Here is an 11,925-nt window from a genome sequence, read left to right on the forward strand (position 1 = left end):
ACAAACCTGACTCAGTTACACCAGCTCTGTTAGGAGGAATGGGCCAAAATTCACCCAACTTATTGTGGGAAGCTTGTGGAAGGTTACCAGAAACGTTTGACCCAAGTTAAACAATTTCAAGGCAAGGCTACCAAATACTAATTGAGTGTATGTAAACTTCTGACCCACTGAAAAAAAAAAAAAGCTGAAATAAATAATTCTCTCCACTGTTATTCTGACATTTCACATTCTTAAAATAAAGTGGTGATCCTAACTGACCTAAAACAGGGAATTTTTACTAGGATTAAATGTCAGGAATTGTGAAAAACTGAGTTTAAATGTATATGTAAACCTCCGACTTCAACTGTACATATCCATACACACACACAGAAATAGAGAGTCAGGATTAAAGAGAGTCAATTGGAGAGGGTCCAAATCGAACTGAGTTAGACATCAGAAAAGAGGCTTAAATACGGACTACCCCAATACAGTGACCACACACACACACAAACACAATGAACACGTAAAACATAACGCTGGCCTACATACCACACCTGTCACTACATTAAACCTTTGATGCGTAATGGTGTGTGTGTTCTCTGCCCAGAGCCCCTATGGCATGTCCCAGCGTCATCGTCTCGGGGGCCAGGAGGAGGAGGGCAGAGGAGACTCACCCGACAGGACGTCCCAGGGAAAGACTCTCCCAACAGACACTCAAAGGTCAGATATAACTGTCCTCTTTTCTTTTTTTTGAGAGAGAGATTTTATGCCAGTTGCTTTTCTGTGTATCTACCGTCTCTTTCTCTCACCTCATCCCCCTCTCTGTAGGGTGAGACCCAGTACTCCAGCCACTCCAGCAGTAACACTCTCTCCAGTAACGCGTCCAGCAGCCACAGTGACGAGCGCTGGTTCGACGGGGCCGGGGGGGAGAGAGGAGGCCCGGGGGTATCCGGGGGTTGCCTAGGCGACCTGGCTGAACCTGACCCCGACCCCCTCAGTAAGGGCGGCTCCAGTGACAGCGGCATCGATGCCCCCACCCTCTACAACACCAAGCCCGGCAGTCGCCACGGAAATCAGTCCAGCCAATCACAGAAGCCCCTGCACTGTTCAGCAACCTATAATAGCGGGCTGCAGGACGTCTCTGGGGTGAGGGGCAACGGAGTCGAGGGGCGGAGACTAGAGTCGTCACCTGTATTACCTGCCAATCAGAACAAAGGATACCGCACGCGTACCTTCCCTCCTCCAGGATCCAACGTGGAGAAGCCAGACTCATTTAAACCCAGGTACAAGAGAGACACACTGCTTATACAATCCAACACAGTTTAGCTTTAAGTAGTGGTAAGAGAGTGGAAGTGGGTATGACAAAGAACAGTATGTTTTGTCCACACAGGCATCCCACCCCTCATACTGAACATACCGAAACACATCAGTGTGTAATCCTTATGGGGGTCATGTATGGGCCAGATGTGCCACCCTTGCCCTACATACACATAGACCAACATATTTAGAGTTCAGCTACTCTTAGAGGGGGATTAAAGGATTGGGGGTTTAGACCCCCAGTTCCATCACTCCAGTCCCCCAGTTTATATCCAGTCACTTCAGGGGAACAGGACAGCACATTGGCACTCTGACACACAGAGGCACCCATCACACAGTGGGACACAACAAATAACGTACAGGTATGTAGTCTAAACTGTGGTACAGGAGCTTAGGAAATGGGGATAGAGACGTGTGAGTGGTAAGATGGATGGGTGGAGGTGTTGAGTGACGGTGGGTTGGATGGACATTTTGTAGATGAGTGGTTGCTTGAGTGATTGGGTGGATGGTTTGCTGGATGTATGTCCAGAGAAAGCCATGATAGCTGGTCAGGGATATTCACAGATGTTGCTGCTGGTTGGTTGGTATGTTGGTTAAAGTGGCTTTTGGTGGAAATGGGTCAGGAGAAAAAGGGGATTTGAGAGGTGAATTCCACCTGCAGCTGTTCTGCATGACGTGTGGTTTGTTGTGTCAGTTATGTATCCCACCCTGAATGGATCCATCAACTCAAGCATATCTCTAAACCTGTGCATCATTTATATTGACTTTGTTATGCATGTAGACGGCTAGATAGATCGGTTTATGGATTTGAGCAGGTGTTTCGCTGTACATTAATGCCGTGCGTCTGTGTCGTCACAGGGCCTGCTATACACCCCAGGGATACAAGACCCCTGCAGCAGAGAAATCATGGCCGGTCCGAGCCGCCACAGTCACGCCTAACTCTGCTCTACTCAGCTCCACCCCTCTGTCCAGCTCTGCCCCCAAGGCCTTATACAGCAAGAGCAGACTGGGCGCCTGGCAACCAGACGACAACGCCCCCTCCCGTTCAAACACACCCACTACCTACAGCTCTGACAGTAACAGCAGCAAGAAGTGAGTGAGTGAGTGAGTGAGTGAGTGAGTGAGTGAGTGAGTGAGTGAGTGAGTGAGTGAGTGAGTGAGTGAGTGAGTGAGTGAGTGAGTGAGTGAGTGAGTGAATACACTACCATTCAAAAGTTTAGGGTCGTTTTTGTCCATTTAAAATAACATAAAACTGATTAGAAATACAGTGTAGACATTGTTAATGTTGTAAATGACTATTGTAGCTGGAAACGGCAGATAAACATTTTAAAAAGGAATATCTACATAGACTTACGGAGGCCAATTATCAGCAACCATCACTCCTGTGTTCCAATGGCACGTTGTGTTAGCTAATCCAAGTTTATCATTTTAAAAGGCTAATTGATCATTAGAAAACCCTTTTGCAATTATGTTAGCACAGCTGAAAACTGTTGTACTGATTAAAGAAGCAATAAAACTACCCTTTAGAGTAGTTGTGTATCTGCAGCATCAGAATTTGTGGGTTCGATTAAAGGCTCAAAATGGCCAGAAACAAAGAACTTTCTGCTGAATCTCGTCAGTCTATTCTTGTTCTGAGAAATGAAGGCTATTCCATGTGAGAAATTGCCAAGAAACTGAAGATCTCATACAATGCTGTGCACTACTCCCTTCACAGAACAGCGCAAACTGGCTCTAACCCGAATAGAAGGAGGAGTGGGAGGCCCCGGTGCACAACTGAGCAAGAGGACAAGTACAGTAGAGTGTCTAGTTTGAGAAAGAGATGCCTCACAAGTCCTCAACTGGCAGCTTCATTAAATAGTACCCACAAAACACCAGTCTCAACGTCAACAGTGAAGAGGTGACTCCGGGATGCTGGCCTTCTAGGCAAGAGCATGGAATAGCCTTAATTTGTCAGAACAAGAATAGACTGACGAGATTCAGAAGTTATTTGTTTCTGGCCATTTTGAGCCTGTAATCGAACCCACAAATGCTGATGCTCCAGATACTCAAGCGTGTCTAAAGACCAGTTTTATTGCTTCTTTAATCAGAACAAAAGTTTTCAGCTGTGCAAACATAATTGCAAAAGGGTTTTCTAATGACCAATTAACCTTTTAAAGTGATAAACTTGGATTATAATAATAATGGGCCTCTGTACGCCTATGGGCCTCTGTACGCCTATGGGCCTCTGTACGCCTATGGGCCTCTGTACGCCTATGGGCCTCTGTACGCCTATGGGCCTCTGTACGCCTATGGGCCTCTGTACGCCTATGGGCCTCTGTACGCCTATGGGCCTCTGTACGCCTATGGGCCTCTGTACGCCTATGTAGATATTCCATTAAAAAATCAGCCGTTTCCTGCTACAATGGTCATTTACAACATTAACAATGTCTCCACTGTACTGATCAATTTGATGTTATTTTAATGGACAAAAAATGTACTTTTCTTTCAAAAACAAGGACATTTCCAAGTGACCCCAAACGTGTGTGTGTGTGTGTGTGTGTGTGTGTGTGTGTGTGTGTGCGCATTGAGATGCACTGGTCTACCGTGGCACTACCAACACAAAAGCCAAGCATCACGCCACTATGTTAAGCCATGCTCAATGGGACAAGTTGTGTTACTGTATTTAACCTACATTATATTCCTGCTGTGTGTGTGTGTTCAGACAGGTGGACGTGAATTCTAAGAACGTGTTCGGACAGCCCCGTCTTCGAGCATCGCTAAGGGACCTGCGGTCTCCACGGAGATCCCACAAGAGCACCGTCGAGGACGACCTGAAGAAACTCATCATCATGGACAACCCTGGAGAGATGCCACAAAGAGACACGGTGAGGGACACACACAGTACACACAAACCCAGTACATACAGAACCAGTCAAAAGTTTGGACACACCTACTCATTCAAGGGTTTTTCTTTATTTTTACTATTTTCTACATTGTTGTATAATAGTGAAGACATCAAAACTATGAAATAACACATATGGAATCATGTAGTAACCAACATTTTATATTTTATATTCTTCAAAGTAGCTACCCTTTGCCTTGATGACAGATTTGCACACTCTTGGCATTTTCTCAACCAGCTTCATGAGGAATGCTTTTCCAACAGTCTTAATGGAGTTCCCACGTATGCTGAGCACTTGTTGGCTGCTTTTCCTTCACTCTGTGGTCCAACTCATCCCAAACCATCTCAATTGGGTTGATGTCGAGTGTTTGTGGTGACCAGGTCATCTGATGCAGCACTCCATCACTCTCCTTCTTGGTCAAATAGCCCTTACACAGCCTGGAGGTGTGTTGGGTCATTGTCCTGTTGAAAAACAAATGATAGTCACAGTAAGCGCAAACCAGATGGGATGGTGTATCGCTGCAGAATGCTGTGGTAGCCATGATGGTTAAGTGTGCCTTGTATTCTAAATAAATCACTGACAGTCACCAGCAAAGCACCATCACACCTCCTCCTCCTCCATGCTTCACGGTGGGAACCACACATGCAGAGATCATCCGTTCACCTACTTTGCGTCTTACAAAGACACGGCTGTTGGAACCAAAAATCTCAAATTTGGACTCATCAGACCAAAGGACGGATTTCCACCGGTCTAATGTCCATTGCTCGTGTCTCTTGTCCCAAGCAAGTCTCTTCTTCTTGTTGGTGTCCTTTAGTAGTGGTTTCTTTACAGAAATTTGACCATGAAGGCCTGATTCACGCATTCTCCTCTGAACAGTTGATGTTGAGATGTGTCTGTTGCTTGAACTCTGTGAAGCATTTATTTGGGCTGCAATTTCTGAGGCTGATAACTCTAATGAACTTATCCCCTGCAGCAGAGGTAGCTCTGGGTCTTCCATTCCTGTGGCGGTCCTCATGAGAGCAACTTTCATCATAGCGCTTGATGGTTTTTGCGACTGCACTTGAAGAAAGTTCTTGAAATTTTCCGGATTGACTGACCTTCTTCATGTCTTAAAGTAATGGTGGACTGTCGTTTGTTTTTGCTTATTTGAGCTGTTCTTGCCATAATATGGACTTGGTATTTTACCAAATAGGGCTATATTCTGTATACCACCCATACCTTGTCTGATTGGCTCAAACACATTAAGAAGGAAAGAAATTCCACAAATTAACTTTTAACAAGGCACACCTGTTAATTGAAATGCATTCCAGGTGAAGCTGGTTGAGAGAATGCCAAGAGTGTGCAAAGCTGTCAAGGCAAAGGGTGGCTACTTTGAAGAACCTCAAATATTACATATATTTTGATGTGTTTAACACTTTTTTGGTTACTACATGATTCCATATGTGTTATTTAATAGTTTTGATGTGTTTCAGTGTGTAGAATAAATTTAGAAAATAGTAAAATAAAGAAAAACCCTTGAATGAATAGGTGTGTCCAAACTTTTGACCGGTACTGTCCATACACATATACACCCACACACATACACAACACACTATTTTACACATACACACCCCAAACTTGCTCACCCACAAACATACTACCCCACGACTAACCTCCCTCCCTTCTCTTTTCAGTCTCCTCGACACACTCTTCAGCGCACGTTCTCCGACGAGTCTCTGTGCAGCGGGCGCAGGGATGCCAGCTATGCCAACTCTGGCCCCCTGTTTGACCAGGGCACTCCCAGCGACCTGCTGTTCACCTGCACCCTACCCACCCGGCGCCATGCACACTCTGCCAACCACATGCCCAACAAGAAGGGTGAGTGGGGCCACAGCTTGATGTCATTACCTTCTCACTTCATTGTATCTGTACATAATGATGGTTTATCAAGAAGCAAAGTTTATCACGTGACATCATCATGAATGCTAAGACCACTTAACTTGCCCCCCCTGCTGCCTGGCCAGTCCCTCTGTCTGCGTCGGAGCTGTCTCTGACAGAGGTGAGGGATAAGGTTCCCCCCATGAGGAGGCTGGACCCGGGGCTCATGCCCCTGCCTGACACTGCCTGTGGCCTGGAGTGGGCCAGTCTGGTCAATGCTGCCAAGGCCTACGAGGGTGAGTGTGAGTATTCTGTGTGTGTTCAGATATTTGCGAGAGACATTTTGTTTGTGTATACATGCAGAGGGAGAGAGGGAGACTCACCTCAGTTCCTGACACCTGGCTCCTTCTGGTCTCCTGCCACCACAAAGCTTCTCACAGCAGCTCCAGCAGGCACAAACACATACGGCCCCTATTGACACATGATCCTGGGCCTCAATTACTGCCCTAGCCCAGCTAAGCTGCTCCTGGCTGGGCTTGATTGTGTGAAATGTCCCTGGAGACCTTGTGAAGATAGAGAAAAAAATCAGCATTTGTAGATTGGTAGCTGATTGTGAATGGGGAAATGCAGCATTGTAACAGTGTGTCTCTGTGTGTTTTTTACAGTACAAAGGGCAGTGTCGCTCTTCTCGCTCAGTGAGCCTCAAGTTGGGGTTCCAGACATGCGGCCGATCAAGAGTCCAATCCAATTCCAAACACCTCAGACTCCACGCACTACCCCCACCTTCGGCGGGTAAGTCTCTGAGACACACACACACACTTCGCATGAATTCACAAATATTCACACACACACGACACCAACTCGCACACCCAAGATTCACGCACAAGCTCAAACAATCACGATCCATAGACACTGCCACGGACGCACAATCTTAAGTTCACGGCAGTCACAGCCGATTAGGAACGTTTCGTCTGTTTGACCCTGAGACTCCAAATCCTAAACCCGAAATGTGAGTGTATAAAAGCACGGCCTACTCTTGGATTTCCCCATTTCCCTTTGGTCAGGTCAACCTCACCTGTCACATGTAGGGAACCACCATCCCGTAGTTAGCTGTGGTAGTTACACATGGATCAAACCAGTTACCAAGGGATCTCTGAACACCTTCTGTCGTGAACAAACAGTGGAGTGTTTGAGTTACAGCAGTCCGGCCGGTCAGCTTGTGCTGTCCCAGGGCATAACTACAACCTATCACTGAAACGGCCTCTTGTTTCCCGAACTAACCTACTGCGTCGTCCTGATGAACTCTGTTGTTCTGTTGAACACACACCTTGTTAAACCTGTCTGCCCTACCTGCAACCTAAACCCAGGTGACAGTGTTGAGTTAAATGTCTTTGTGTGTTTTCAGGGATGAGGTACCCAACGCCCTCTCGGGGCGACTGTACAGCCTAGAGGTGATGCTGAAGCAGCTCAACACTGACCTGGAGAAGGTACCGTTTACACCAGAAGGACATTTAGTCTCAATGCTAATTTATATGGCTGTACCTCTGACGCAGGTAAGAACTGAAACTGATAATAAATAAACTCTTCCGTCCCTTTCTCTCTCTCTCCCCCACCTTCCCCTCCCTCTCTGTCCCTCAGGAGAAGAAGGACAAAGTGCACCTGTTGGCTGAGATGGCTAACCTGCGGCAGAATAACCAGCGGCTGCAGGAAGAGAGCCACTCGGCCAGCGAGCAGCTTCGCAAGTTCAGCATGCTCTTCACCGACACCCCGCAGAGGAAGTGAGCTCACACCGGACACAGGAAGTGACCTCGGAGAGGGCGTGCAAAAGCATTCGCAAAGAGGACGTGTGACCTAAGCCCGGGGGGGTTAGGATTACCCTGATTTATTGGAAACTCGGCCACAGTGAGTTTCATGAGTGGGGAATAGATTTGTCAGTGAGTCTGGTTAGGTATGTGGAAGACATGGGCAGTAGAGAAAAAAAACGAATGCAAGTAAGTTAAGGTGTAACATTATGTACAAGAAAATGTGTAACTTTTAAGCATAAGAGGGGGAAAGAACCCCCCCCATTCTTACGTTCTATCCTCCACCTGCTGCTTCTGTCACATTCCAACCACACTATCTCCCTCCGGGGGGTGGGGTGGTAGGGGAGAAGAGGAGCACTTACCCCTCCACCACTCTGACCTGCTTTTGGGGAGAGGGACCTGCCGTTACGCCGCCACCCTCTCTGTGGTGCACCTCCTACCCCCAGAATCCCTGCCTCGCTCTGGTCTGGACGGACACAGGGGCTACAGAGAACTAATGGATCCCCGTTGGCTCATCTGAAACCGAATTGCCTAGACAGAAGAGCCTGCAAGTAGACACGCCTATTTTTTTTAAACTCCCGCACAACGCACAAGCCACCTCCCTCCGGCTGTGCACCCAGAGGAAATCCTTCTCTGTCCCTGCTTGTAGGTTTTTATTTTTTGTAACTGAGGTCTTATACACTCCTGCGTCAGAGCAGAGCCAATAAAGAGGAGAGCTTTTATTGAACTGTAGAACACGAAGATCGCACGGCGAGGCCTAATACTGTTCCTGAAGCGAATCAGCCAAAAACAAAAAAAAGGACTCCAACTCCCAGAATGCTCTGAGAGACGTGTGTTATAAAAGAAATGGTACTGTACTTTTGCCTGTGTGATTCAACATATAGCTTGAACACATGTCTATTGTACTGATATAACTGACTTAATGAGGTGTTCAACTCGTGAAGGTGTGTAGGGTACAGCAAAAACTCCCACAATGCATTAATCGCACAAAATGGAGAGCTCTGGCGATGTTATTTTTTACCCTTCGTTGAGTGTGTGATAGGCTGACACAGGGCATTTCCGTTACGAGCAAGCTATAATATGACAAGGTACGCCAGTGATATGAGACGAGCCTTCTCGTTCAGTTTATGAAAAATAATATAGTGTCATAAACTCAACGATAGTATCTCAATGTCCATTTTTGGTTAACAATCCATTTGAAAGGTATTTACAAATATCCAAGCAGTATGTTTTACAATTTGTAGAATTAGCATATTTCGTGGTTTTTGTTTTGGGTACCAGCTGCGGGTACACACCTGTGTGCATTTAGAAAAGACTAATAGAAATGATCTTTAAACACTGTAGCCGTGTGCGTGTGTGTGTGTGTGTGTGTGTGTGTGTGTGTGTGCGCGTGTGTGTGTGTGTGTGTGTGTGCTAGAATGAAGGGGTATTATACATTAATTTAGCTAACAGACAGTCCTAGTGTCTGTAGAATCAAACTCAACCATTTATACACAACTGTGAGACCTAAGTGACGTAAAATGGAAGTAACTTAGCTTGGGGTGGTGGGTCTGTGTGAAACTTGTGGCCATTTTGTAAAAATGTCCATCTGACAGGAATACAGTCAAATAAATCAACACAAATACACTATATTCTCACTAGCTTGGTTATATTCTTTACAGAAAGCATTTTTCTTACAGCTTTGTGTCTTTGTGTCCGTTGTTTGTTATGAATGTGGGATAAATGGAGGGGAGCGTGGAGCTGGCAAAACCAACGGTGGGGGTTCCAATTCTCGTTTGGGCCACATCCATTCCCAAAAATGATAAAAGGGTCTGCTGAAGGAGCATATGACTATTTTCGTTCCAGTAAACGTAAGCCCCGAGCACAGTTAAGTACCCTTTCATCACAGGCCCCCCTTTTTCAGGAACCTTCTGCCCTGCCTCAACTGGAATCATTTCTTACCCTCACTACTCTCAGGACCTTTCAGACACCCCCTTTAAGAACTGTACTATATATTGATTTGTTTGTGTAGATAAGAGCAACATGTATACAGACATCTCTGTCTCCGTTTCTCTTCATCTCACCATCTCTGGTATTTGCTCATCACTGCCCCATCCACAGACGCTGTTGTAGTCTGCCTCCCTCTGTCCTGTGAGCTGCCCATCCTCCTCCAGCCAGTTAAATCATCTCGTCTTGGGCGAAAACAAGAGCAACTGAAACAACCCTACACACTCATGTTATCACTGAAGCTCAGCAAATGTGCTGTGATGCTGTTATCTTCAATGTCTTAATCTTTATTTTGTTTATTTGTGTGTGTGTGTGTGGAGGGGTACGGGTGTTTTGAGGGTTTAGTTTTGATATATTTGATTTTAAGCAAACTGCAGTTATACATGTTGAACATAGCTCGGTGCATCGATGTTGCACGTGCACAAATCAGAAATGGTAATACCGAAATGTTATGTTATGTTTTAATATTTGTATAATTTATTTTTGGCCACTTTTGCAACCTGAAAAAGACAAAATAGTGAAATGAAGAGGGCACCGTGTTTTTTTATTTCTATGTATTGCTGTTTGACTTTTAAATCTTTGTTCAAGGCTGATTTCTATGATGCTGTATTGTTTTTATGATTTAAATAGTTTTTCTGAGTTGGTGCGTTCTGCATGAGGCAATGGGGGTTCTTTATGCATCAACGGAAACTTACGGTTGAACGTTGTTTTTCTGGGGGATGTTGTATCAATGACTGTACATTTAAAAGTGTAAATTGTTTTCATTGTTTTATAAGAACATATATAAAAACAAATCTTTCATAATGATGGAATCATTTTTTATCTTTCCTGGCAATGGTATTTAACTTATTTGATCACCATTAACAGGTTGTGGGTCTGCTAGAGTTGCTGGCATGTGACCTGTGGCACACAATGTATCGACTGAATCCTCAAATGAAACACTGAATGGAACTAAATGGAACAGGAATGCGAGTGGATAGAAGGGACAACAATGTGGTGCGTGCTACGTCATCGGCTGACAGATTGCTATAACGTGTACACTGAACAAAAATAAGCGCCACATGCAACAACTTCCAACGATTTTTACTGAGTTTCAGTTCGTATACGGAAATCAGTCAATTGAAATAGAAATTCAATTAGGCCCTAATCTATGGATTTCACATGACTGAGAATACACAAATGCATATGTTGGTCACAGATACCTTAAGGTAAGGGGCGTGGATCAGATAACCAGTTAGTTTCTGGTGTGACCACCACTTGCCTCAACACATCTCCTTTACATAGAGTTGATCAGGCTGTTTATTGTGGCCTGTGTAATGTTGTCTCACTTCTCTTCGGTTGCTGGATGTGGCCGGGAATAGTAACACGCTGTCATACGTCAATCCAGAGCATCCCAAACATGCTCAATGGGATACATGTCTGAGTATGCAGGCCATGGAAGAACGGGGACATTGTAAGCTTCCAGGAATTGTCTACAGATCCTTGCAGCATGGGGCTGTGCATTATGAAATGGCGGGAGATGAATGGCAAGACAATGGGCCTCGGGATCTCGTCACGGTATCTCTGCATTCAAATTGCCATCAATAAAATGCAGTTGTGTTCATTGTCCATAGCTAATGCCTGCCCATACCATAACATCACTGTAAGGCACTGTGTTCACAACTTTGACAGCAAACCGCTTGCCCACACGACACCATACTTGTAGTCTGCGGTTGTGAGCCCGGTTGGACATACTACCAAATTCTAAAACTACGACGGAGGCGGCTTATGGTATAGAAATGAACATTAAATTATCTGGCAACCGCTCTGGTGGGCATTCCTGCAGTCAACAGGCCAATTGCACAATCCCCCAAAACTTGAGACATCTGTGGCGTTGTACTGTAATGACAAAACTGCACATTTTACAGTGGCCTTTTATTGCCCCCCAGCACAAGGTGCACCTGTGTATTGATCTAGCTGTTTTAATCGGCTTCTTGATATGCCACACCTGTCAGGCTGATGGATTATGTTTGCGAAGGAGAAATGCTTACTAACAGGGACGTAAACAAATCTGAACCTTTGAGAGAAATAAGCTTTTTTGTGGTTATGGAAAATGTCTGGGA

General features: G+C 45.4%; 1 protein-coding gene across 1 annotated transcript in view; it reads left to right on the forward strand.

Annotated features, from left to right (window-relative positions):
• sipa1l3 (signal-induced proliferation-associated 1 like 3) overlaps positions 1–10,627 on the forward strand; it is a 100,188-nt gene extending 89,561 nt beyond the window's left edge. The window contains 9 exon segments of the mRNA XM_065000192.1: positions 587–699; positions 808–1,262; positions 2,155–2,388; positions 3,998–4,160; positions 5,852–6,035; positions 6,182–6,331; positions 6,701–6,827; positions 7,441–7,522; positions 7,674–10,627. Of these exon segments, the coding sequence (XP_064856264.1) occupies positions 587–699; positions 808–1,262; positions 2,155–2,388; positions 3,998–4,160; positions 5,852–6,035; positions 6,182–6,331; positions 6,701–6,827; positions 7,441–7,522; positions 7,674–7,817 (1,652 nt within the window). The 3' untranslated portion in view covers positions 7,818–10,627.
• Positions 10,628–11,925: the final 1,298 nt, after the last annotated feature.

Source organism: Oncorhynchus nerka, linkage group LG14, assembly GCF_034236695.1.
Source record: "Oncorhynchus nerka isolate Pitt River linkage group LG14, Oner_Uvic_2.0, whole genome shotgun sequence".
NCBI classification, from domain to species: Eukaryota; Metazoa; Chordata; class Actinopteri; order Salmoniformes; family Salmonidae; genus Oncorhynchus; species Oncorhynchus nerka.